The sequence below is a fragment of the Bos mutus genome, chromosome 2 (assembly GCF_027580195.1).
Source record: "Bos mutus isolate GX-2022 chromosome 2, NWIPB_WYAK_1.1, whole genome shotgun sequence".
NCBI lineage: Eukaryota > Metazoa > Chordata > Mammalia > Artiodactyla > Bovidae > Bos > Bos mutus.
Window position 1 is genome coordinate 46,802,447 of NC_091618.1, and position 27,706 is coordinate 46,830,152.

The 27,706-nt window shown below is 40.2% G+C and overlaps 1 protein-coding gene across 4 annotated transcripts; it reads left to right on the forward strand.

Annotated features, from left to right (window-relative positions):
- Positions 1–1,897: 1,897 nt before the first annotated feature.
- On the forward strand, positions 1,898–23,926 carry KCTD18 (potassium channel tetramerization domain containing 18). 4 transcript variants are annotated; one of them, XM_005895031.2, is made up of 7 exons: positions 1,898–2,033; positions 4,832–5,037; positions 6,955–7,166; positions 9,472–9,665; positions 10,755–10,849; positions 16,495–16,597; positions 21,104–23,924. In XM_005895031.2, exons 2-7 carry the CDS (start codon positions 4,878–4,880, stop codon positions 21,609–21,611), a joined length of 1,272 nt encoding a protein of 423 aa, XP_005895093.2. In that variant the 5' UTR covers positions 1,898–2,033; positions 4,832–4,877; the 3' UTR covers positions 21,612–23,924. The 4 variants fall into 4 exon arrangements, with proteins under 4 accessions (XP_005895093.2, XP_070244575.1, XP_070244594.1 ...); XM_070388474.1 differs by having other exon boundaries at positions 1,903–2,033; positions 4,803–5,037; XM_070388487.1 differs by lacking the exon at positions 1,898–2,033 and adding an exon at positions 2,133–2,276 and having other exon boundaries at positions 21,104–23,925.
- Positions 23,927–27,706: the final 3,780 nt, after the last annotated feature.

Sequence of the window (27,706 nt, forward strand, 5' to 3'; positions counted from 1 at the left end):
GCTTGGGTTCCTTGTAAGACCTGCCCATTCACTCTGTTTACCATAGAATTGGGAGCAGCCAGAGGGTGACCTCAATAACTACTGAGGCCATCCAATACTGCTAAATATCTGGATTTTGGCTTTAACTTGGAACTAACAGAACTAATAGGACTGTTCTCATCATGGTTCACATCCCTGTCTACCTTAATCCTCCCAGTAATTCCAAACCCTCAAGTTGTCCACTGTCGCTTGAGCTTCTGTTCCCATATTGCCAGTATGTCCATCACTCTGAGCCAATCCCCCACTCTTTCCCTTCCTCTCAAACATTTCCACTGAGCCCTTTAAAATTCCCTTTTTAAAAATGTCCCATTTTTTTTTTAATGAGAGTTCTCTGCTTCTAGTGTCTGTTTCTCCCATTTGAACAGAAGTAGGCAAATTCTGACCCATGGGTAGCCCACACTCTATGAATGGTTTTTATATATTTAATGGTTTTTGAAATATTCAAGAATATTTCATGACACATGAAAATTACATGAAATTCAAATTTCAGTATCCATAAATAGAACTGGAACACTCACTCTCATTCGTTTATGTATTATCTATGGCTGCTTTAACACTACAACAGCAAAGTTGAGTAGTTATGTATGGCCCACAAAGCCTAAAATATTTACAGACAAGGTCTTCTGACAACTGCACTAGAATGGAAATGCCATGAGACATTAGGTCAGGGACACTGATCAGGGACATTTTTTAGTCCTTCACTTCCAGGGCCTACTTCATAGTTCTGTTGTTGTTGTTCAGTTGCCCAGACGTGTCTGACTCTTTGCAACCCATGGACTGCAGCACGCCAGGCTTCCCTGTCCCTCACCATCTCCTGGAGTTTGCCCAAGTTCAGGTCCACTGTACCCTGGACATGACAATGGACAATATAATTGTTGAGTGCTAGTTAACTAGTTCATAGCTAGCACTCAATTGGAGAAGGCAATGGCACCCCACTCCAGTACTCTTGCCTGGAAAATCCCATGGATGGAGGAGCCTGGTAGGCTGCAGTCCATGGGGTCGCTAAGAGTCGGACATGACTGAGGTGACTTAGCAGCAGCAGCAGCAGCAGCAGCACTCAATAATTATAGGTTGAACAAACCTTCTCCCTCTCCTGCATACTATCAATATCTGAGGGGTAGGTGGGCTTATCTCAATCTTATTCCCTTCTAAGACCCAGTTAGAAAAATTAGGAACCAATTATTATTGAGTCCAGGAAAGTACTTTGAGAATAGTACTGTGTTTTATCCATTTTGAAATACCTAGCAAAGTCTCTTGCACAAGTTAGATTGCAGTTGGAAACCAAAAGCACTCTTGTGGTTATTGTTAAGAGAAAATTAGTGCATGCAAAGAATTTAGAAGAACCTCAGGTGTACAGACGTATTCAATAAATGTTTGCTCCTGCCTCAGTGTTCCTTTCTGTAACAGGAATAACAATACAGGACTGTCACACAGCTAATTTAAACAAGAATGCTCTGTGTGAAACAGCTTTGTAAGCCATAAACACCATCCAAAAGCACAAATATTACACTGCTTGGCATGGCATTGAGCAGCCCAGTTTGGAGGGAAGAGCCTTCATCTAGAGGTGAGAAAATCTAACTCAGCCTCTTACCACTATGAACTAACCCTGGACGATTGCAATTTCGGCTTTGTTTTCTTCAAGTGTAAAAGTAGCCTCTGAATGGTCAAGATCCGTTCCTCGGGCATCCAGACTGCGTCTCCCTCCTGTGACCTTTCTTTTCCCAGCAGGATAGGGAGACTGGGGTGGGGGCGGGAACCTCCCACCATCCCCTCCGCAGCCTCCTCTGCGGCGGCTGAGGGGCGGGGCGCTGGAGGGGCGTGTCCCGGGCGTGTCCCGGGCGGGCCCTCCTTTCCCAGGCTCTGCCGGGACGCACGGGGGCGCCGCTGGGCCCGCGCTGCTACAGGAGTTGCGGAGCAGCAGAGGAGGCGCTCACTTCCGCATCGGGCCAGGCGGCGTCCGGCTGCGGCGGCGCCCACGGCCAGGCGGGCCGCAGGTCAGTCGGGGATGCCGCCTACCCTGCCCCGCCCATCCGGAGGATCGGGGCGCTGGGTGGGCCTCAGGCCCGGGAGGCGGCGCGGCGCCCTGATGAAGGGCCCGGGCCGCAGACTCGGCTTCCGGTAGATTCGGGATCCCCGGAGTGCGGGAGACCCCGGCGGGGCTTTGTGGTGTCCCAGCCCCTCCCCTTTCGTCCAGCGTCATGGGAGGAGCTCGAGGCCCTTGAGCCGCGTTTCTCAAAGTAGGGTCCGCTGGCGTACTCCTGACCCCACCTCATACTTTGTGAACCGGAGTCTCTACCGTGGTCGGGGAATCTGCATTTTCAGCAAGCCTCCCTGATGGTTTTGATGCAGGTGGTCACAGGACTGCACTCTGGGAATGCTTTCTTAGAGGACTGGGCACTTCCGACTCCTTCCGACCCAGCAGGGAGTCCAAGTGGGCCCATTTGAGGATAGGGCCCTATGACTGGCCTTGAAGTGGTAGTCCTCTGTCTTGGGGGTTCTCTTGAATCCTTGCGCTCAGGGTGCTGCTGTGTTACTGTTGCCATCAGCAGGAGTCTTCAGATGGACAGATGTTTAGTGAGTGACGTGCCCGGGTCAGGAGCCTTAGTGAGAGTGCTGAAGGAGGCTGTGTGGCCTGCGGCTGGAAGAACTTGGAGTTGGTCCAGCTGTCCTGGATTGGGGCTGACTTCACCATTTATAGCAGGGCGCACATTCTTTCATCTTTCTCCAGTGTCCTCACCTGGAGAAGGAAATGGCAACCCACTCCAGTACTCTTGCCTGGAAACTCCCCTGGCGGAGGAGCCTGGTATGCTACAGTGCACGGGGTCGCGGAGAGACCAACGGGACTGAGCGACTTCACTTTTCATGCATTGGAGAAGGAAATGGCAGCCCACTCCAGTGTTCTTGCCTGGAGAATCTCAGGGACGGGGGGCCTGGTGGGCTGTCGTCTATGGGGTAGTACAGAGTCGGACACGACTGGAGCGACTTAGCAGCAGCAGCAGCAGCAGTGCTCTCATCTGTCAGTAGGGACAGGAACGCCTACCCGGTAGCACTTTTCTGTGAATTAGGTAAAATCAGTCCAGTGACTCCTACAGTGGCTGGCACTCAGTAAATGGAAATTGTTAAGGGTGATGCTAAGGGTTGGATGGCATCACCTACTCCATGGACATGAGCTTGAACAAACTCTGAGAATTAAGTGAAAGACAGGGAAACCTGGCATGCTGCCTGCAGTCAGTGAGGTCTCAGAGTAGGACACAACTTAGCAACTGAACAACAACAGAGGTGATGCAATTTATAGTTCCCCAAGCCAGAGATTAGTCAAGTGGAATAATATGTGGAGAGGGGTACAGAGTATATCTGGAGAACAAAGATTCTAACTGGGGTTGCTTGGGAAGTTCATGTAACCAATGAGGTTTGCCAGCAGCTTTGAAGAATAGACAGGATTCCAGGGAGCTGATAACAGGGACAGCGTGAACCAGTTCCACCCCAGGCCTCAGAAGTGCTTCTTTCACATGGTTTGTTGCTGGGCTGCTGCTTGGACTTATAGGCAGTGTAGGAAGTCACAGTGATAAATGGATTTTGAAAGCTGGACTGTTGGCCCATAATAGTTTCTGTCTACTGATTATGTTTCACACACATGGTATTCCTCAGACTCTAATGGTCTCCTTCTCTTATTTCATTGGAAGTTGGGTAAATTGGAACATCTACGAAAAGATCATAGTTGATGGCATAGGTGAATGGCCATGGATGCTTTGGGTGTAGTTGAGCCTCTTGGCAGCCATTTTACACTTGCTATGAAAGGTCCAGATACATTGGGAGTGCCTTTTTCATCATGGTATTGTTTTAGGTTTCATAGGAACACTGCCGTCACCTGTGGTTCACCTATCTCCAGAATGGGTTAGGAAATAAAATCTATAAAATGTCCCCAAAGCTTCAGCTATTTTGGAGGGAAGAAGCCAGATGATTTACAGATATCATTTTGTTCCTCTAGACCAGTTTGTCTTTTGGTATACATGGAATTCTAACCTTAGTTGACAAATTATATTTGCCTAATTTAAGAATTATCGTTACCATTGTTAGTAATGTCTGCTCTTAGGTTTCCTTAAGTCTCTGGAGCCAATATAACATCTTTCAGTATACACCTTCTGGTAGATTTTTATGTCATTATAGATGCTATTTATCATTATTGAGTACTTACTCAGAGTCAGAGACTGTTCTACATACTTTTTAAATTTTCTGTCAGTCATTCCTCTGATAGTCCTTTAAGGGAAGCATCATCCTTACCTCCAATTTAGACATGGGGAAACAGGCAAAGGAGGATTAATGTTTGCCTAAGGTCCCAAGATAGTAACTAGTAGCGTCTAGCAGCCTGATTCCATGCTACATGCTGATAACCTCTGCAAGTCTACATTGCTCCCTAAGACTTATTATAGTTTGAAAAGATGTGTGAATACAAGAGATCATAAGCACACCTCACCTATGCTCTAAATGTAACAAACAATGCATTAGTTATCTCGTTTAATTCTTTAAGCGATCATCTCAACACCTCAATTTGGTTATAATAGTTTATTATCATTTACATACTTGGGGACAGAGTTTTCCAGCTTCTCAGATTATCTGAGACTTCTTTTCTGTTATATAAAATCCTTCAATTCAATATTGCCAGTGCTGAGGAATTTGTTTAAAATCACATTTGAGTGTATACTTTTTAATCTATTTCATGTATTATTGGAAATGTCAGTGGTGATTGTCCTTTGTTTTTACAGAGGGGGACTGAGATCACTTTGTTTTGCAGTTTCTGAAAGTATTTCAAGGCAGAACTGTGGGTGTTGGAGAGAGCAATGGAAGGTCACAAGGCAGAAGAAGAGGTGTTAGATATTCTTCGACTGAACGTGGGTGGCTGTATTTACACAGCCAGGCGGGAGTCCTTGTGCCGCTTTAAGGATTCAATGCTGGCATCCATGTTCAGTGGTCGTTTCCCTTTAAAAACAGATGAATCAGGTAAATACCTCAAGTCTGTAAGCATGATCATGAATATTCATTAAAATAGGAGTCTAGTTTAAATTCCCTTTAATTTTTCTAATTACAACAGGATGTATTAGCTCAGTATGCTGATTACTAAGATCATTAAGACTGTATGGAGTTTCATTAATGTATGGAGTTTCATTAAGTACCTGGAGAAATTAAATACCAGTTTCTAGAATCTGTGATGCTGTCGCTAAAAGTTGACAAAAAAGTGAATGTATATAAAGGTCAAAAAGTGAAACTGTCCAACTCTTTGCAACCCCATGGACTGTAGCCGGCCAGGCTCCTTGTCCATGAGATCTCCCGGGCAAGAATATTGGAGTGGGTATCCATTCCCCTCTTCAGGGGATCTTCCAAATCCAGGGATTGAACTCCGGGTCTCCTGCATTGCATTGTCCAACCATGGATCTGATTTGGGGGATTAATTATATTTGGAAAGGTGTTACATTTATGCAACTCAGTGGGTCTTTGTATTGAGCTTGATTAAATATATTAGCTTCTGTATGTGTTCTTCAAGTTAAAAATTGTGTTTCTTAGAGAAAGCAGTTGCCTTCATAGCTAAGGGCAGTCATTGTCAGTGTAGAATTAGTGTTAAATTCACTCCTAGTCCAGCTGCAGAGCCTTGTGTGGGCTGACATGTATGCCACAGAAAACGTCAGTGCAGTGATGATATCAGTCAACCATGGGAGAGGACTGAAAATTGGTGTTTCAGAAGAAACTGTAAAACGCAAGGATTAGGGTCCTGGTGCTGCTCTTTGCTTCAAGTGTTTTGGGGTACGCTGAACCTACTGCTGGTTGTAAAAATTCAGGAATGCAAGTAGGGCTTTTTGTACATCTGAGGGATTCTGGGGCTTAGAGCACCCACTCTTGCTTCTGTGTTAGGTTGAGGAGTTCTGAGCCTGAAGGGCTGTTAGTATCCCTGGGTCTTGTTTGCCAAATGAATGGCAGTTGAAAGAATGAAAAACTCACTGATGTGTGGTGCCCAGGACTTGATGTCCATCTGGACAAAAAGGCTGTGGTGAAAAGGTGGTCAGTGGCAAGTGAGTTGTTTCCTCTGCTCCAAAGCTTATACCTTCTTAATCCTTTTATTCTAAACTAATCAATGGAGAAAAGGAATTATTGAATAACCTCATGGTGGTGGTTTAGTCACTAAGTCGTGTCTGACTATGACCTCATGGACTGTAGCCTGTCAGGCTCCTCTGTCCATACAGAAGTATTTTTTTAAAAATTCTGCTGAATTGTCTAAGAAAAGCCCTTTTTTATAAAGTAGTACCCGCATAGCATTTCTCTTTTAAAGTTTAGTACAAAAGGACAAGCCTAGTAAGTCCAAGGTCATGTGTCCAGGTCTTGGAACCATGGGTTTATATGTCAGTGACACTGCAAGTTGATTTGTACGATCACTGACATACGAACGCCAGACATAGTAACGAACACTCACATACCCTCATTAGGGAAGAACTCCATACACCTCTCCTGGCCCAGCCAGGCTGAGGTTAGGGTAAACTTAAAATTCTTCCAGCAGTCTGAGGCTTCCATGGTCTTTGCGGTAGCCAGCAGTGGGAATGTGGTCATTGTATCCAAAATTCCTGATGGAGCTCAGAATACATTTTCCTATATGGTAGGTGCGAATAGCGACCCCATGGCCTTCAGCCCACCAGGCTCCTTGGTCCATGGGATTTTCCAGGCAAGAGTACTGGAGTGGGGTGCCATTGCCTTCTCCAAGAGGTTCCCCAAATTTGACTAAATCTACTTGAACACATGATATTAACTTTCTTATGAGAAAGAAACATTTCTACTTGTAGAGGTCTTCAGTCTAATTTTGGTTTGACATGTTGAAACTTTATCATGGTTATTTGTATCTATGCAATAATTTTTGAACTGAATGTTTTCTAGGAGCTTGTGTTATTGACCGTGATGGACATCTATTTAAATACCTTTTGGATTATCTTCATGGAGAAGTTCACATTCCCACAGAGGAGCAAACTCGGGTTGCTCTGCAGGAAGAAGCTGATTACTTTGGCATCCCTTATCCGTACAGCCTGTCTGACCACTTGGCCAATGAAATGGAGACATATTCTTTAAGGTCAAATATAGAACTTAAAAAGGTCTTGGCATTTTCTTAAGCTTTAAAATACATATATGAATATATAATATTCATTTATTATACATTTATTATTCACAAAGCACTGTATGTTATTTTGCATAGCCTGTGTTGTAACGTAAGCCACAATGAGACAGTTTTACATCTTACGATTTTTGAAGTTGTGTTTCTTAATTACCAGTATTCATTTTTAGGCCAAAATTCTGTTCTAGAAAAGTATATTACAAAGCCACTCAAAGGTTTATGGAGTTTTTATTCCTTGTTGAAAATTTACCACTTTTTGATGGCTTTTTATTTTTAAAAATAGAACTCTTCTACTCTTGAAGTTCTCCTTAAATTAAGAGCAGCACTGTAGTATGTAAAGATATAGTGGTAATAATTTCTTTCCCAAAATGATATTTTGAAAGGATAAATGTGTTAGCCGCTTAGTTGTGTCCAACTTTAGTTGTGACCTCATGGACTGTATGTAGCCCACCAAGCTCCTCTGTCCATAGGATTCTCCAGACAAGAATCCTGGAGTGGATTGCCATTTCCTCCTCCAGGGGATCTTCCTGACCCTGGGATTGAACTCATGTCTCCAGCATTGCAGGCAGATTCTTTACCATCTGAGCAACCAGGGAAGCATAACTTTAAAAGGATGGTAATGATAAATAAAAGATGGAATAAAATCTTTCACCTGATTGAATGAGTGTAGCAGTTGATTATTAAGTTGAAATATGTTTGATTAGTTCACCTTGAGATCAGTAAATTTTTTTTTTAAGCTGCTTCTATTTTAAATCACATTTTAAAGGTGTTTACATGACTTGAACAGCTTCATCTGTTTTTTTCTCATTAATAAGTGTCATATTTGCTATTAATTAGCACTTTGGGGCATCTAAGAAAAATGTTTTTCCTAAATAATTGTGCATAGTGAAAACTGGTTTGAATTGGTCTGAATTCTGTTGACTTAGACGTCAGTGTTTAGGAGAGCAAGTTGATGGTATAGTTATTAGGAATGCAGCATGAAGAGAAAGTTGATTTGGTTCCAGATCCCCTTCGGGAATTTGCATGGTTGTATAGATTCTGCTGCTGGAATTATTTATAGATTGAGTTGTTAAACAGTCTCTTGGTACTGTTTGTCGCATCTGTAGAGTGGGGCTAAAAAAAAACCTAAGTGGGGTTAGTTGGGGTGGATTAACATTCACGTTTATAGTCTTTCGTCCTGGTTTGCATGCACAAAGGACAGAGCATGCATACGTTCATTCTGCCAGCCAACTCGTACTTATTACACCTAAGACACTGTTCTGGGGACCGTGTGGAGCATTCAGTTTTTGCCCTTGAACAATTTATAATGCAGTTGATGATTTTCACTGATGTGCAAGTGAGGATAAAAGCCAATTCAGGAATTAGATAGCAATATTAAATGCAGTACACATTAGGGTCCTCTTTTCCTTTTCTGAGTCAGTAAATAGTAAGCATCTCCTGTGTGTCAGACCCTTTTCTAGGCCCTTGGGATACAAAACCAACAAAACATTATTGCTCACAGCAGTAACGCCGTTTCTCCCAGGGAAGGCCTGAGCCACCCCACCGGGTGAAGTCCTTTTGTTCTGTGCCCTCAGCGCCTCGTAGGCTTTCCTGGTAGCACTTAGTACACTGTGTGTTGATGACTTATTTAATGTCTGTCTTCTCCATCAGCTATAAATTGAGGAGGGCTGGGACCCTGTCTCCAGGACCTTATATACATAGTATTCACACATCACTTAGTATTCAAGTGACTGAATGAATAGGTGGATAAATGCCAAATAAGTTCAGACCGTAGGCATTTAGTTTCATATATTCATATCCTTCAGTGTGAAAGAACAAGTTAATCTGGTTCATCCATGATTGGATTTTGAGTTCAGAATAAGCATCCACCATGGGGTTAGTGAATAGAAGGTAAAAGGAAAATTGAGTCAAATGGAAAATTTGGGGGAAAAGAAAAAATTCTAACTTTTAGTGATCATATGAAGATTTTTAAAGTGATGTTGGTAGTGAGTCTAGAGGAGGAGGAAATGAGGCATAATTTCCTAGTGGAAAAGGATTCTCTAGATGAAAAGGTGTTGGATTTTGGGATAGTGAAATGCCCAAGCCCCCTCTACAACACCCCAAATTCAACAAATGGTTTGGTTTTTAAAGGCATAAAAAGTAGATTATATGTTTAGTCCTTTTATTTCCCTCACAACCAAGTGAAATGATAGCTTTACAGGAAAGTAATAAAACAAATTCATTTTTACTTTGCTCCAGAGTTAAATTCAAACTTTATATATATATATATTTTTTTTTTGCTTCAGGCTTTAACAGACTTCTGTGATTCGTATGGTTTAGTATGCAATAAACCAACAGTTTGGGTTCTCCACTATCTTAACACATCTGGTGCAAGCTGTGAGAGTAGAATTATTGGTGTATATTCCACAAAAACTGATGGAACAGATGCTATTGATAAGCAGCTGGGAGGAAGAATTCACAGTAAAAGCATTTTTAAAAGGTATGTCCGTATTTAAATATGAAAAGGAACAAAATAAAGTCTTGGTCTCTTCTAAGAGGTGTTATGAATTTAATATGTGGTTGACTGGGAAGACCATCAGTACTTCTCAACAGACAGAGTGAGTTTCATAGCTGTTGAGATAAGCCTGCTTCATGAAGAGATTGCAATTCAGGCCATTTGTTATCTGTAGGAGCAATAGGCCATCCATCTGGTCTTACAGAAGTTCTCAGCTGGAACAGTCATCAGAATCCCCTGAAAGGCCTTATACAGAGAGAAAAGAAAGAAGAGAAAAGCCACATGCCTGGGTGTCTCCCCTGGACTGCAGTCCACGAGCAGAAGCCTAACCTAAAGTCAGCAGGCCTGCTGGGTGACCCAGGACTGGCCTCCGTCTTGGTGTCCTGGTTTAAGAAATGCCAAGAGTCGGACATGACCGAGCAACTGAACTGAACTGAAAGGCTTTTCATCCAGTCCCGTCCCAACTTGAAAATTCTATACCTTGAGCATGTTAAATTCTTAAGGGTTATTCTGTTAATGTTTTCCTTGTAATCTTATTTATACTGGTCAATTCACCTAGCAGTTTTATTTTAGTTCTCTGGGAGATTGGATTGGGTCACATATTAGTGACTAATGCATGACCACATGAGCTTGCTTTTTAGACAATTAATATATCATCATTTTCTGAATTCTTTACAGACAGAGATGTTTGTATATAAGTACATGGCATAGTGTTAGAAAAGTTTTAGTCAAAGTTGAACCTTTTCTAACTTTGCTGGAGTTAGGTGATTTTTTAGAAAACTTATTTTAAAGATTTATTAGTTTGTCTACACAGTTTATATTGTGGGTTAACAAATACTTTGCCACAGTAAAAAGAGATAAAATGTAGATTAGTTGGTAAGTTTAGTTTATTATAATAATAGAGCATGTCATATATATATATGCTTAAGGATCACAGAAGAACAATTTTACTCAGTACCAACATATTTTTTTCCTTAATTAGCAAGTACTTATTAAGTATCTTATTTGCTGTATACATATACATACATTCATACTTAGGTAGTATATTTTCATTACCTTTTGTAATATTTCTAGGGAGGCGGGAAATAATGTTCAGTACATTTGGAGCTATTATTCAGTAGCAGAATTGAAGAAAATGATGGATGCCTTTGATGCCTGGGAAGGAAAAGGTACAGTCCAATTTTTCTATTTCAAGGCGGAAGATAGACTTTTCCTTAATAAGACAAAGCAAGGTCACATACTGAATTGCTTTTTTAGATAATGTAATTTTTGGTGTGGGTCCAGGTATTTGTCACCTCATAGTAACATTGAAGCAGTTTACTTAAAAATTTTTAAAACTCATTCATTACTGGCTATTATTAATAATTTATAGTTCAGTAACCTAAAATACACTTTTATTAGTTATGCTTACTTAATTCAATTTAAAAAGAGTTCCTGTAGCACCTTTTGGGTACCTAGCATTGTCGTAGGAAGTATACATCTGTGTTAAGCATAAAATGTGTAATCAAAAGGAGAGAGAGAGAGAGAAAATGAAAATAATGCTAGGAAGATAGCTAAAGAGCCCTTAGAAAATAAAATATTATTTAAATGCACACTTTGAAATTTGACCATTTTTACCAAGCTGCTAACTTGAGTTGATAATAATACTGCTACTTGATATGCAGTGTGATACGTAGTTTACACTTAGAATCTGTTAGTCCTAAGACTATGTGCTGTTTACCGTTTATTGATGAGGAAAAGAAGTCTCAGGGAGGCACGCCACTTATTAAAGATGGCAGAGAGTTAACTGTTCTATGCTTAAGTATTTTTTTCTTACTTAACATGTATTGATGTCTGTTAGGTGCAAGCACTATAATAAGTCCTAAAATTATCCAAAGATAAATAAGACACATTTTAGTCCTCAAATGATCTTAAAAGCTGGTAGAGACGACATTGCAAGTCACATAAGATTGAATAGAGAACGGAAGAGCCTTTTTAAAACTCTTCATCAGCTGTTCCTCTTTCAGGCAGGATGGTGGTCCCAAGCCTTTTTTCCCTCAGTACCCGTACTTTTCCTCCTTTTTCTTTTCATATCATGCCCCTCAAACAGATAGGATGAAGTGTAATGAACAAAGTGCTATTCTCTCTAAGCTTATTACTTGAGACTTAATTGACTTTGAGACACTTGGGCTTAAGTTGAGGAACACCCCTGCTGGTGTTCTCAGTCTCCGTTTGTGCCCCTGGACTGGCAGGCTGCCCAGGAAGCTTTGGGAGGGCCTGGCTGGGATTCCTTCTCCACTGACTCAGGAAGCTGGGATCTCTGACTCTAACAAAGCATGTGTGTGTAACTGACTTCAACTTTTTAGAAAGCATGTTATAAAGTATTACTGTTATCTTATAAAAGTTCTGGAAGGCCTGTGGAAAGCCATAATACAGGAAACAGAAATGAGAGAAAGAACTATTGAAAGGAAGAAGGTGAAAGTGAGAAAAGTGTGGAAGTGTTAGCTGCTCAGCTGTGTCTGACTCAGCTCCTCTGTCCATGGAATTCTCCAGGCAAAAATACTGGAGTGGATTGCCATTCCCTTCTCCAGGGTATCTTCCTGACCTAGAAATTGAACCCGGGTCTCCTGCATTGCAGGCTGATCCTTTACTGCCTGAGTCACCAGGGAAACCCTAAGAAAGCCTTAAATACCAATAAAAAAGGATAGGTTATTTGAGAAATATGCTTGGGAGAAGAACATAACTTTAACCTCACAGCATTTATCAAAATACTGCCAGTATTATTAATTTTTTTTCATTATTTCATTATGAGTGAAAAATGAAACTTTTATAAACTATAGTAAGATATAACCAAATAACTGATTTCTTAATTGGAAAATAAATTATAAGCTTAAAATGAAACATAAAGACAAAGATAAATTTGCTTATACAATATTTAATGTATTAACTTTAAAGCATAAAACGTTATAAATAAAATTTTAAAACTAATTAAAAAACTTGTATAAAAGTATTACATGAAGCAAAGATTATCCTTACAATAAATAGAGTTTATTTAAATTGACTAGAAAATCAGTTCAACCCTGTTACAAATAAAGGTATAAGATTCATGACCATAAAATTCCCAGGAAAGGAAATAAATGTGGCAGAGATTCAAACTCATTATTAATGAAATATGCATTAAATGAGAACTATTTTTACATACCAGATTAGTAAAGATCTCACGCAATCTTGGCAGGAATAAAATTAATATTACTTTTGGAAATTTATCAGTACATATCAATAGCATCAATATTGTTCATATCTTTTGACTCAGTAATTCTACTTCCAGAAATCTACCTTATGGACATAATCAAATGCAGAAAAAGGCTTATGAACAGAGATGTTCAACTAGGCATTATTCATAATAGAAAAAAAGTAAAAACAATATAAATGTCTATAATACAGGGCTAAATACATATTGGCACATCCACAAGATATAGATGGGATATAGCTATTAGAATTACTTTGAATAACTTTTTACATTGATGAGCGCCCATGATTAAGAAATGGTCAAAGTAAGAAACAAAATTAAATATAATGTGTTTTCAATTATGTACATATAATATAAATAGAAAAAAGATTTGAATGAGATACATCAAAATGTCATGAGCCATAACTCCTAATCCCTTAATTAGAAGTGGTTTTTATTTTTTATATATACTTTTCTATATTTTCCAAGTTTTATACAATGACATGAATTATATAGGAAAAAAATAAAAGTTTTAAAACCAGTTTGCTGTGTATCCATATAATAGAATTCTACTCAGAAATAAAAAGAAATGACTATTGATACATATATCAACATGGATGAATCTTCAAAGCATCATAAAGAAGCCAGACACAAAAGGCTACATACACAGTGTATGATTCCGTTTATGTGACCCTCTGGAAAAGGCAAAACTAAGGAATGGAGGGCAGGACATTGAGTGTAGAAGGGCACGAGGGAACTTTTGAGGGTGATAGAAATGTTGTATATCTTGATTGTGGCCGTAGTTACATGACTGTACACACTTGTCAAAACTCAAGAGTACTTAAAAAAGGTAAATCTTATTTTATGTAAATTACATTTCAGTAAACCTGACTTGGAGAAGGCAATGGCACCCCACTCCAGTACTCTTGCCTGGAAAATCCCGTTGATGGAGGACCCTGGTAGGCTGCAGTCCATGGGGTCACTAAGAGTCGGACACAACTGAGCGATTTCACTTTAACGTTTCACTTTCATGCATTGGGAAGGAAATGGCAACCCACTCCAGTGTTCTTGCCTGGAGAATCCCAGGGATGGGGAGCCTGGTGGGCTGCAGTCTATGGGGTCGCACAGAGTCGGACATGACCGAAGCGACTTAGCAGTAGCAGCAGCAAACCTGACTTAGAGATGAAAACTTACTGGATGAGATTTAGGGATGTTTTTGTGGTGTTTAAGTAGGTGTTTAAGTAGTCAAGCAGTTCTAGAAAGTTGTCTTAAAATGAGGTCCACAGACTTTGAGTATTGGACACAATATATATAATAATTTATGGGCTCATCTTGCTAAGTTGGTTGTTGTTACTGGACCTTTAATGATGAAAAAGAAAATGCCAAATTCTTTCTTGGGATTTAAAGATTACTTTTGTTTTTAATGCCAAGCAATTTTTATTCAGCATCATTCTTTAAACTTTTTCTAATGTGTCTATGTATAATTTTTATGGTTTTTTTTTTTTTAATTGAGGTGTAATTCACATAAGAATTAAAGTACACATTTCAGTGACATTTGCTGCACCAACAGTGTGTGTAACCAGCACCTCTGTTTAGTTCCAAAACATTTCCTTCACCCTAAAAGGAAACCCAGTATCCATTAAGCGGTTACTCTCTGTTCTCCTCTCCCCTCAGCCCCTGGCAACTACCAGTCCGCTTTCTGTCTCAGTGGATTTGCATATTCTGAATTTTTATATAAATGGAATCCTACAATATATGACCTTTTGTGTCTGGCTTCTTTCACTTAGATAATGTTTTTAAGTTTCATAAGAATACATTTTCAGCTTTCAATCAGAATCATATCAAACAAACTGTTACCTATAGAATAAATGAACAACAAGGTCCTATTGTTGTGAATCCTGTGATAAACATAATGGAAAAGAATATGAAAAATAATATATACATATACATATGTATAACTGAATCACTGTTGTACAGCAGAAATTAACACAACATTGTAAATCAAGTATACTTCAATAAAATAAATTTTAAAAAAAACAGCAGATTTAAAAATTAAGTGAATTTGACTGGAATCTTGGCTTACCACATTAACTCAGATTATTCTTTTTTCTTTTTCTAAAAAGATTTATGTACTTATTTCTGGCTGTGCTATGTTCGTTGCCGCGTGTGGGCTCTCTCTAGTTGCGGTGAGCAGGCTTCTCACTGTCGTGTCGTCCCTTGTTGCGGAGCACAGGCTCTAGGCACGTGGGCTTTCGCAGTTGTGGCGTGAGGACTCTAGGGTGCTGGCTTAGTAGTTGTGGATCACGGGCTTAGTTGCTCCCTGGCATGTGAGATCTTCCCAGACCAGGGATTGAACCTGTGTTTCCCGCACTGGCTGGTGTATTCTTAACCACTAGACCACCAGGGAAACCCCTCAGATTATTCTTGTTTGAACAGGTGCCTATAAAGTATTGACGACACCTCCTGTTCATATAGTGGTTGCCTTTTATAGAGTGGTTCACAAAATTTATCTGAATTGATGATCGCAGCAACCTGCTGCTGCTGCTAAGTCGCTTCAGTCGTGTCCGACTCTGTGCGACCCCATAGATGGCAGCCCGCCAGGCTCAGCCATCCCTGGGATTCTCCAGGCAAGAACACTGGAGTGGGTTGCCATTTCCTTCTCCAATGCATGAAAGTGAAAGGTGAAAGTGAAGTTGCTCAGTCGTGTCTGACTCTTAGCGACCCCATGGACTGCAGCCTACCAGGCTCCTCCGTCCATGGGATTTTCCAAGAGGTAGAAAGGGCAAGTGTTAGAACCCCCACTGTCCAATCTTTTCACGTTACTACCAACACTGTGACTTACGATAAAGGTACCGAACATCTCTTGAGTGCTAAGTTCTAGGCATTTTGCTTTTATTTTCTCATTTAAGGTTTGAATTCTCATCATCATTTCACAGATGAGGAAATTCGGGCACAGAAAAGTTGTTAACTTTCCCAAGGTGTTATGATCAGCGAGTGATAGAAATGGGATCCAGACCCAGGCAGTCTTGGCTCCAAAGCCTGTGGCCTTAACCAGCATACACTCAGTTGCCCAGGTCTATATAATGACCTGCTGATTATCAGTAGCAGAGCTGGGCTCGGAGAAGGCTATGGCACCCCACTCCAGTACTCTTGCCTGGAAAATCCCATGGACAGAGGAGCCTGATGGGCTGCAGTCCATGGGGTTGTGAAGAGTTGGACATGACTGGGCGACTTCACTTTCACTTTTCATTTTCATGCATTGGAGAAGGAAATGGCAACCCACTCCAGTGTTCTTAGCTGGAGAATCCCAGGGACGGGGGAGCCTGGTGGGCTGCCATCTATGGGGTCGCACAGAGTCAGACACGACTGAAGCAACTTAGCAGCAGCAGCAGCAGAGCTGGGCTGGTAGCCAGCTCTTCGTAGACCCAGGTCATGAGCTGTGTCCCTGCTGCCCTGGCTCTTCATGTGAGCTTTTCCTGTGTGTACTTTTCTTTGTTAAATAGGAGGCATGAACTTTAAGGTTTTCCTGGCCAGTTTTATACCAAACAATGTTGCTGAATCTTTGGCAGTGGACAGTGGTTCTCTAAATTGTCTTTTATCTTCCAGGTGTTAGCTACTGGCGGGTGCCTCACGAGCTGATAGAATGCTGGACTCTGGAAGAGCGCCCTTTACTTGGAAGCCTGAGTCACATGGCTCCAATTCGAAAGAGGTTATTTGTTCTCTGTTGGTTTATTATTATTAATCTGTCACCTTTATTTTTACTGCCTTTATTGGGGGAATAAATAATGGTTCTTAATCTCACTGAGCTTACTAATCACCTTGATAAATATTCTGACTTACCATCAAAATATAAATCTAGATAAATGCAAAGTTACCAGAACTATGTAAAAAGTAGAAGTAATTCTTTAAAACTGAGTTATATGGTTTATTATTATTTAAGCAGAGTCTGATTTTAAAAATACTACTGGACACAGTAGGAATGCTGTGGTATTTTTCCCCACTAAAGTGAAATCTCAGGCTTTATTGGCAATAGTTAAAAAATGTGTTAGACTTAATATTTGAAACTTCCTGTGATTTACTCTGAATTCTTTTCTGTAACCACAAATACTAATAGCATTTTTATTTAGTAGTATTTTCTTATGTTCTATGAAATAATTAGCATTAAATTCACTGCATGTCTGTGTCTTTCACTGTGTTTTACATACATTTAAAATTATTTCATTTTCATTGTCTGGGTATTATTCGTGGCTTTCTGATGTTCTAATTTCTTGATCATCTATTTTAGACTTTGTTTCGGTCCTTCTGTGAAATTTCAGACTGCTTTCTTTTACTCTCTGAATCTTTCACAGAATGCAGAGAATTTTACTTAGTTTTTAGTATTAATCCTATATTATTAAAACATCTTTTTTATTAAGGGCTTTCATTTTATTATCATAATTTCATTTTGCCATTTGAACTTACAGCGAGCAGATATCATTTGGGTCTAGAGCAGTGGTTCTCAACCAGAGGCAGTTTTGTTATCCAGGGGATATATTTGGCAATGTTTGGAGACACTGTAGGGTGGGGGATGCTGCTGGCATTTAGAGGGTTGCTTCCTAGAAGGCAGAGGGCAGCCCCTCACAGCAAAGAAATATTGAACCCCAAATGGCAGTGGTGCTAAGGTAGAGAAAGACAGGACTGGAGTTCAGTGGAAGATGCATGTAAATGCAAAGCAAGCAGAAGGGGCTTTATGGAAGCTCTCCTCTGTGTTGGTTGTCTTTCCTCTGGGATTGTATTAAGCATTATTTTTGATTCATGGTCAAGATGGTGATAATGATGACTTAGCAGCACTTGTGAGGTCCCAAAGAACCATTTTTCACCTACAAAATTTCAGTTATGTTCAGTAGAGTTTAAAGGTCAAATATATTATATTCACAGTTTTCAAATCAGTATGCTATTATGATTCCAGTTCTGAGAATCTGATGTTAAGTACAGCTACTCCAGCTTTCTTTTGTTTTCTTTCGGTTTTTGTGGAATATCTTTTCCCATCCCTTCACTTTTAGTCTGTGTGTGTCCTTACATCTAGAGTGAGTACTTTGTGGGCAGCATATAGATGGGTCCTAGCGTGTGATCTGTTCAGCCACCCTATGTCTTTTGATTGGGGAATGCAGTCTGTTTTCATTTAAAGTAATTATTGATAGGTATGTATGTACTTAATTCCCCTGAAGTAGGAAATGGCAACCTGCTCCAGTATTCTTGCCTGGAAAATTCCATGGACAGAGGAGCCTGGCAGGCTACAGTCCCTTGGGTCGCAAAGAGTCAGACATAACTCAGTCAGATTGAGCACACATGTACTTATTTCCATTTTGTTAACTGTTTTCTGGCTATTTTTGTAGTTCCTCTCTGTTCCTTTATCTTGCTGTCTTCCATTATGGTTTGATAACTTTCTTTAGTGGTACGATTCGTACCACTAAAGAAAGTTCAGTTCAGTTCAGTCGCTCAGTCGTGTCCGACTCTTTGCGACCCCATGAATCGCAGCACACCAGGCCTCCCTGTCCATCACCAACTCCGGAGTTCACTGAGACTCACGTCCATTGAGTCAGTGATGCCATCCAGCCATCTCATCCTCTGTCGTCCCCTTCTCCTCCTGCCCCCAATCCCTCCCAGCATCAGAGTCTTTTCCAATGAGTCAGCTCTTCGCATGAGGTGGCCAAAGTACTGGAGTTTCAGCTTTAGCATCATTCCTTCCAAAGAAATCAAGTTATCAAACCATAAATCTCAGTATTTGTACTATCCCGTGCCATGTTTTATGTTTTGATATCATATTTTTATACTGTGTCTTAACTGATTATTTTAATCATAGTTATTTTTTTTACTTTTGACTTTTAACCTTTATATCAGCTTAAAGTGATTAATATACTACCTTTACTACATATTTACCTTTCCAGTAAGATTTATTCTTTCATATGTGTTCTTGTTACTAATTAGTGCCCTTTGTTTTAAGCTTAAAGAAGTTCGTTTAACATTTCATGTAAGGCTGGTTTCAGTTCAGTTCAATTCAGTCACTCAGTCATGTCTGACTCTTTGTGACCCCATGGACTGCAGCACCCCAGGCCTCCCTGTCCATCACCAACTCCTGGAGTTTACCCATACTCATGTCCATTGAGTCGGTGATGTCATCCAACATCATAATTTCATGGCTGCAGTCACCATGTGCAGTGATTTTGGAGCCCAAAAAAACAAAGTCAGCCACTGTTTCCACTGTTTCCCCATCTATTTGCCATGAAGTGATAGGATCAGATGCCATGATCTTAGTTTTCTGAGTGTTGAGCTTTAAGCCAACTTTTTCACTCTCCTCTTTCACTTTCATCAAGAGGCTTTTTAGTTCCTCTTCACTTTCTGCCATAAGGGTGGTGTCATCTGCATATCTAAAGTTATGGATATTTCTCCCAGCAATCTTGATTCCAGCTTGTGCTTCATCCAGCACAGTGTTTATCATCATGTATATAAGTTAAATAAGCAGGGTGACAATATACAGCCTTGACGTACTCCTTTTCCTATTTGGAACCAGTCTTTTGTTCCATGTCCAGTCCTAACTGTTGCTTCCTGACCTGCATACAGATTTCTCAAGAGGCTGGTTTAGTGGTGATGAACTCCTTTAGCTTTTGCTTGTTTGGAAAACTGTTTCTCCTTCAATTCTTAATAGTAACTTTGCTGGGTAGAGTATTCTTGGTTGGATTTTTCTTTCTTTTACCACTGTGACTATATTATGCACCCCCCTTCTGGCTTGCAAAGTTTCTGCTGAAAAAAATCTCTTGATAATCTTATGGGGGTTCCTTTGTATATAACAAGTTATTTTTCTCTTGCTGCTTTTAAGATTTTCTCCTTTAACTTTTGACATTTTAATTGTAATGTGTCTTAGTATAGGTCTCTTTGGCTTTACCTTATTTGGAATTCTCTGGGCTTCCTGGATCTGGATGTCTCTTTCCTTCTTCAGCTATGTAATTTTCAACTTTATTTATTCAAACAAGATTTCTTCTCCTTTCTCTCTTCTTCTGGGAGCCCTGTAATGTGGATGTTAATCTGGTGTTGTCCCATAAGTCCCTTCAGCTATCTTCAATTTTTTCACTCTTTTTCTTTCTGCTGATCTGATTGGGTGAATTCCACTGCCCTGCCTTTGAGTTGAGTGATTCTTTCTTCTGCTTCATCTGGCCTGCTGTTGAACCCCTGTAGTATATTTTACAGTTCAGTTATGGTGTTCTTCAGCTCTGTGACTTATATTTTTCATATCTTTGTTGAAGTTTTTCACTGTGTTCATTCACTCTTCTCCCAGTCCAGTGACCATTTTTATGACCATTATTGAACTCCTTATCAGCCAAATTACTTAATCTGTGTTTCATTAATGTCTTTTGGTGAGGTTTCATCTTGTTCTCTCATTTGAAACATTTTCCTCAGTTTTTTCATTTTAGTTGATTCTCTGTGTTGATTTCTGTACAGTAGATGAAACAATCACCTGTTCCCCAGTGTTCCCACTTTAGGCTTTTTATAGTGAATGGTAACTCAGTTCAGGAATCTTTGAAGGTTTGTCCAATACTTCTCAAATTCGAAAAGCATCTAACTGTACCGTGGGTTTTACTAGTCTAGCAGTTCCCAGAATGTGTTCTGTGGCATGCTAATTTTACTGGGTGCCAAAGGTTACATTACAGAATGATTGGTCAGTGGAGTCAACAAAGCTAAACAGGTGTCTTTACTATAGAATCTTTGTTAATATAGAGTTTAAAACTTCAGTAGAATAAAATACACACTTAGCATTTCTCAAGTTTATTTGTGAAACCCGTTTTTTCCCTTAATAAATCTCTTGCAGCTGCTTTTCTGGGAAAAACAACTTGGGACACTCCTGGTTATCCTCTGGATTGCATCAGGCTTTGTGAGAACAAGTCATGTGTTGTATAATTCTAGTGTAACACTTCAGATTTTAACTTATCATTGGTATTAACATTATGCATGAGTTTAAAAGAATGTATTTAAATTGAAACAATCTTCTGCAACCTTGCTAATTTATTTATTGACCTTGGTGGGCAATGAGAGATGAAGTAGGTAAGTTGATACCGCTAAACCTCTTGACTCAAATTCTTGACAAAAACCTTTTTGTTCACCTTGAAGTTAAACTTTGGAGACATTTTCATTAGCTATTAAACCTGTAAATGCTGACAAGCACCCATTTCTGTATTTACAGGCGACTAATAGTCAATGAAGAAGAAGAAGAAGAAGGTGTGAACTGTAAGACCGGACCTAAGCCAGTCCGATTTTTGGGTCCTTCCACCAGCACCCAAATTAAGGTCAAGAACTCTGCTTCCATCAGGGTGTCTCCGGCCAGTGCCCCTCAACCCTGGCCCCGGGCAACAGCAAACCTGGCTGCAGGAGGAAGGGCAGTGCAGCGCTCTGCCCAGTCAAAAGTGCCAACCCCGGTGGGGACTGGGCTGCCTGAACATCCCCAGGCTGCACAGGGGCCTGGGGCTCCTGAGAACGGGGCCACACACCTACCTCCGGCTAAGGTTCTGCTCTCGGACAAGACGGCCACCCCGCACCGAGTGATCAAACTGAGACGGACTCCACTGTGTGCCACCAGGTCTTTCCTGCCTGCCTGCACCACACCCAGGCCAGCGGGTCCCCCGGAACCGCCCCCTGACGCCCTTAGCCCGCTGGGCACGTGGACCGAGAACGGGCAGGACCAGACCAAGTGATGGAAATGGGGACTTGGGACCGTTTGCCTCTCCAAGCTTCCAACCCCGTTAACACAAACAAGCAGCTCTCTTTCCCCATACTGTCCAGGTGAACACTTACGTTTCTATTTAGGATGATTAGCGTGAAGCAGGAATGGAGGAGGGAGACTGTAAGTGGTTGGGCCTATGTTTACTTCTCATTTTCCCAATGTTTAAATTATTTGTCTAGGGACAGTTTTAATTTCAGGTTTTTTAATGTGTAGTTTTTTTTATTTTTAATAAAAATACCAATTTTTATTGGTATTAAGGCAACAAAACAGCTGGGCAAAGTCAAACCTAGGAAGCCTACTTTGTTGCTGAAATAATTATAGATTTTAGGCACTTATTTGATGTTACTCATTTCAGCGGAGAGATAAAAGTGAAATTTGAGCTTAGCTCTTCCTGCCGGTGAAATAGAGAGGGGGATTTAGTGCTCCCCTGTGCTACATGCCAGATGGGGAAGATTTGAGAGAAAACGTAGATCAAGGTGAACTCCCTGCAGGTGACTCTCAGAATCAAGAGGTAACATGAAAAGAAATGATGGGGAGGGGAAAAAAAAGTAATTTGAGATCACACTTTGACTCTCACTTAATGAAACAGTTTTCTTTCCTAGATTGACTTTTCTTGCTCTTTTCCCTTAGCAGATTTATTTTATACATCACAGGAAGATTTCTTGGGTTTAGAATTATATAACATGTTTTTGGACTGAATTGTGAAGTATTTTATTTTCATTTGGATCGTGAAGTTTTGAAAGTACTTTGAAAAAGAAAAAAAATTCAGCTTTTTAACTAAAGTTAGTATTTTTTTTCTGGAAATGACTATTAAAGAGTTACTCTGATTATACAATATGGTTTTTATGCATAAAATTTCCACATAATTTGAATTTAATATTTTAAAACAGTATTTTGATTAATCTTCTATTTTTTCACAGTTCAGTTGTATGTGCTTACACATACATATTATATTTTGTAATTGGATCACGTTTCTATCTTTAGTGAGCAGTATGTTTTCAGTGTGTTAAAAATAAGTTCATAAAGCAGGATACTTTTTACTCAGTGCTTATCATTGTACTTGCATTGGTTTAAAAGACTAAAGTAAATATACTCAAAACATTGCTTTCTATTAAATAAAGCAAAACCTTTCCATAAAAAGTGATATTTTTCTGTAACTGTACTTATTTTTAAGTCCTGGAGCCCTTTTTTTTTTTTTTCCTGGAGCCCTTTAGTAGTGTGAAAGTTTGTTCATTTATATCTGTTTCTGCTCACAAAACTGCTTTCTTGTATAGTTAATGTATGAAATAGTTAAACCAATTTGGATAGCTGTCTGAGTACCATCAGCTTTTTTAAATAAGTGGTTTATTTGAGTAGAAAAAGTGAATATTTAAAAATTCATGAATGATAGTCCCCTGGGAAATATATAAAATATGCAGTCACCTTGAAAAATACTAAAATCCAGGTCTTCTGAAAATTAAAGACCATAGTGAGTTTTAAGTACTTTCATTTAGGATATTATTCGTATTGCTTGATCTATGACATTTTGAATTGCGGATTCATATAAGAAGATTTTATAGTAATAGATGTGTATTTTATACATAGTAAACATTTGTCTGGAGAGGAAACATGTTGAAAGTTAATCATGGTTGATTCAGTTGACAGCCTGCCTTTCTTTGCATCAAGTAGTTTAAGGGACATCTATTGAGCAGATTTGGCCTTTATAAGAGGTGAGTTTTTGGAATAACTACTGGGCCATGGCACAGCTAAAGTGGAAAGGTACAGACTTTCCCTTATAAATATCAGGAATCAAAATGCTCCTGGAACTTGAAAATTACTTTATTTTGGTGTGATTGGGGTGGGGGGGGTACGTTCATTTTGCATAAAGAAACATTTTACCTAATACCAGACTTTGCAAACATATGAGTTGGCAACTCATCATAACCCATGGCCCTTCCTGGAAAATAAAAAATTTTTAAATGAAAGAATGCTTTATAGAATAGTAATTCAGTATCATTACTTTGGAAAAGTAGGTTTGTGCAATTGTTGGGTCAAAGGACACAATATAAATTCTGAATGGGGTGAGTAGGGTATTTAAGTATTGTTCATTATCTTTTTTATGAAAAAGATAATTAACTATGCCCTTGTAGGTAATCTGTGTTGAAAACTGGTTTGCCCTGATTAAAACTGGTTAGTTATACAGTGGAAAGCCTAAGGCTGACAGTAGGAATCTACTGAAACAGTTGTTTCATTTGTATTTTTAAATACCAAGTTTTTGTTTCAATATTGCCTTATGTTATAGTTTATAAAGTATTTTCATATAATTTATTTCATTGTGTTTATTTTACTTTTTAGTTTCAGAACAACATAATGAAGGTTAATCTTTCCTTGTCCTTTAAAGATCAGGAAGATGAAGTTAAGACTGTACAATAATGACTGCGCTACTCCCAACACACATTTTAGCTTCATAATCTAATTTTTACAGACTGACACAGCATCACTGACCAAAGGAAAAGCTAGATGTAACTAACTTCACATGTCTATCTTCTCCTAGAGGGACTCTGCTACCTCTATACTTGCAATGCCTGGTACATAGTAGGCCTCTAGTATGTTGCTGACAGTTAGGGCAACCGCCCCACCCCACCCCCTCTTCTACCCCAATTATTTTATAAAATGTATATGGTAAGAGAAGGCAATGGCACCCGACTCCAGTACTCTTGCCTGGAAAATCCCATGGACAGAGGAGCCTGGTAGGCTGCAGTCCATGGGGTCGCTAAGAGTCCGACAGGACTGAGCAACTTCACTTTCACTTTTCACTTTCATGCATTGGAGAAGGAAATGGCAACCCACTCCAGTGTTCTTGCCTGGAGAATCCCAGGGACGGAGGAGCCTGGTGGGCTGCCATCTATGGGGTCGCACAGAGTCGGACACGACTGAAGCGACTTAGCAGCAGCAGCAGTCTTCATGGGGTGCAGAAACTGATTTCTGACCTTGCAGAATGTATCTTGTTGAACAAAGGAGATGCTTGTGAAAGTCCCTTAATTTGATGATTGTTTTTAATGACCACAGTTACCATTAGTAATGATCATTACAGTTACATAGCTTGTCAAGTTGTTTAAAATAATTTAGAGATGTGGCTCATGAGACCCCAGAGAAGTCAGACAGATGCTGACTTCTGAGAAAGGAAAAAAGCAGCCTGGCCCCTCCCCTCCTGCCTTACTGCCCCTGCTAGAATTGCTGATGCAATTTTTCATTCACAGACTGAATCCTATTGCTTCCTTAGCAGGTACTAACATTGAAAAAATTGTTGATTCACTTCGAAGTCTGTGGTTAAATACAGTATAATTATTATCAACCATACCTTGATTTCTAAAGAAGGAATTGATATACAAGCATATTTGGCCTTCCCTGAGAAATCGTTCATACAGGAATTTTTATTTAAATAGCATTTTGAATGTGCATATAGACTTGTGGTAGTAAATTGTGCTGAAAAGGGAAAAATGCTAACCTTTATGTGAATATGAGGTGCCTTGTAAAGGGTTGCCCTATTTATACTTTCAATCCCTTTGAAGAGCTTTAATTGACATTTGGTAGGATGCTGGTTAGAAACTAAGTAGAAAGTATGGACTTCATAAAATGAAGGGAAAGAGCTTCTGCTATAGCAAGTGAAAAATATTTTTAAATGATTTACATGTGTGTATTCCTAAGTTAGCCAGGAACTTTTTAATTATGGAAAATACTGTCATTCTTCCATATGCTGAAGCTCTCCCTCAAGAACTGTCAACAAGTTGCTGAATTCCTCAGCCAGCGAAGAGTGGATGAGTGATTCTTGAGAGCTGCAGTTTTCAATCAGATGAAATCAAATGCAGGATTTCAAGCAGGTAGTACAGTCAGGAAAGGAAACATCATGAATAACTAGCAGAAACAAAAAAGATTGGTTTCCAGCTGTTTTCAGAATTTTGTATGCACGGAATTTGGTTGGTGGTGAGGCCTCAAAGGGACCGTTTTCACTTATAGTTCTCGCAGCCTCATGAGCTACACATGGTTTACGTTGTTACAGAAAAGCTAATTTTTCTTTGTTCACATGTGTTGCCTCAGACAGCCCATACGCATTTTAGATTTGCTGGCTAGACACTTCCTGATGCAAGCTGTGGCTAAGACAAACAGAATTTTACAGTAACTGTCAATCAGTACCCTGTCCTAGTTGTTTATTTAACAGCTTTTCATTTTATAATGTTGCTTCTCATACTTTCCCTTCTTTTACCCTAGAACTTCCATTACCTTAGTAAAATTTTGTTCAGCTACAGGAATAAATTTGAGGGCCTGAAACTTAGAAGCGAAACATTTTAAACAGAGAGCACTTTATGGAAAGAAAAAGGTCATGTGTTTGCTAAAGTTGGAAGAAAACGAACATTGCTTCTTTCTGCCAAGGTTTCTGAAAAATTTGGACGTTCTACTTCAGTAGCACTTCTTTCAAGAACTTACGCCCTAATTTCTGGGTTTGGAAGATGTGGGAATCCAGATTCCATGTAGATGACATGAATAGCCCAAAGACATCAGAGAGTGTGCATTGAGATTCCAGCTGTGGGCCAGACGGTCTGGATTTGGTAACATGGGCTGAACCAAGTGGGAATCCAGCGCAGCTGGAGGAACAAGGCAGGATGTCCTTGCTCATCTGCTGTTTCTGTTTTCTTTCTCCAGAGCCCTTGGAACCTCCAGATCAGAGTTTTCAGCTGTGACACTTTTGGACTAGATAACATTTTTGGACTAGATAATTCTTTATTGAGGACGGCTGTACTGTGCCCTCTGGGGTACTGAGCAGCACCCTGGCCCAGTTGTGACAATCAAAATGTTCTCAAACTTTTCCAGATGTCTCCTGGGGTTGGAGGGTGGACACAAAATTGATTACCCCAAGTTGAGAACCATTGCAGTAGTTGAATAACTTAACCTGAGCAAAATACTGGTGGCTGCCTCTCAATTGGGAAGTGTGGATGAGTAAGGGAACTTTAGAGCTGTCAAACACTGGCAGGAATGGAGCCCTGAGAATTGAGGGGGAGAATAATAAAGGAAGGCTGTCCCAGGCCTGCCAATTAAAAAATTCGATCCCGTTAGTTCTCACATTTCTGGCTTTAGTATAATATTAGAGACATTTTTGTTTGCTGTTATAACCAAGCCACTATTAATATCTAATAAAAACTAAGATGTATCTTTCTAAGCCCTTTATATGTTAACTTAATTGAATACACCAACCCTATGATGTAGGTGTCTTATTATTATCTCCGTTTTTCAGATGGGGGAAACTGAAGCACAGAGGGTCTGGTAAACTGTGTTGCATCTAGCAGGATTCACATGCATGTCACATGCAGGCCTTTCAGCTTTATTCTAGGCCTCTTATAGGAGCTTGACATTGCTTCCGGAGATGAGCTAGATAGGACTCAGTGTGTCTGTGTGTCTCACGGATATATTTATCAGGTACTCTTTTAGTGCTTTCTAAGGGTATGTGGCTGCTGTGCTTAGTTGCTCAGTCATGTCTGACTCTTTGCGACCCCATGGACCCCATAGCCTGCCAGGCTCCTCTGTCCATGAGGATTCTCCAGGCAAGAATACTGGAGTGGGTAGCCTATCCCTTCTCCAGTGGATCTTCCTGACCCAGGAGTCAAACTGGGGTCTCCTGCATTGCAGGCGGATTCTTTACCAGCTGAGCTGGTAAGCCCTTCTAAGGGTATGCCAGGTTTCAACTCTTTGCCTCTTGATTTCATATCTGCTCTTCATTGTCCTGTTTGTGATCCTAGAGCTGGACCCCATAAGCACTTCCTTTTAGCCAGCTGACTTTGCCACTGGAGGGACCCTGAAGGAAGAGGAGGCTTTGTTCAGTGAGTGTCCCTGTGTTCTTGTTCCAGCAACGAGTGCTCAGTTAGGGTGTGGAAAACCCATGGGCCCAAGTTTCAGCAACAGCAGGTTCCAGTCCCACAGGTCTCCTTGCTGGCTCCACAGTTAATTCAACATTACTTCCTGCAGGAGGCTGCCGGGGTCCAGCCCCGGTGGATCCAGGGAATTCGAAGTGGGGATGGCGTCGGCGAGGATCAG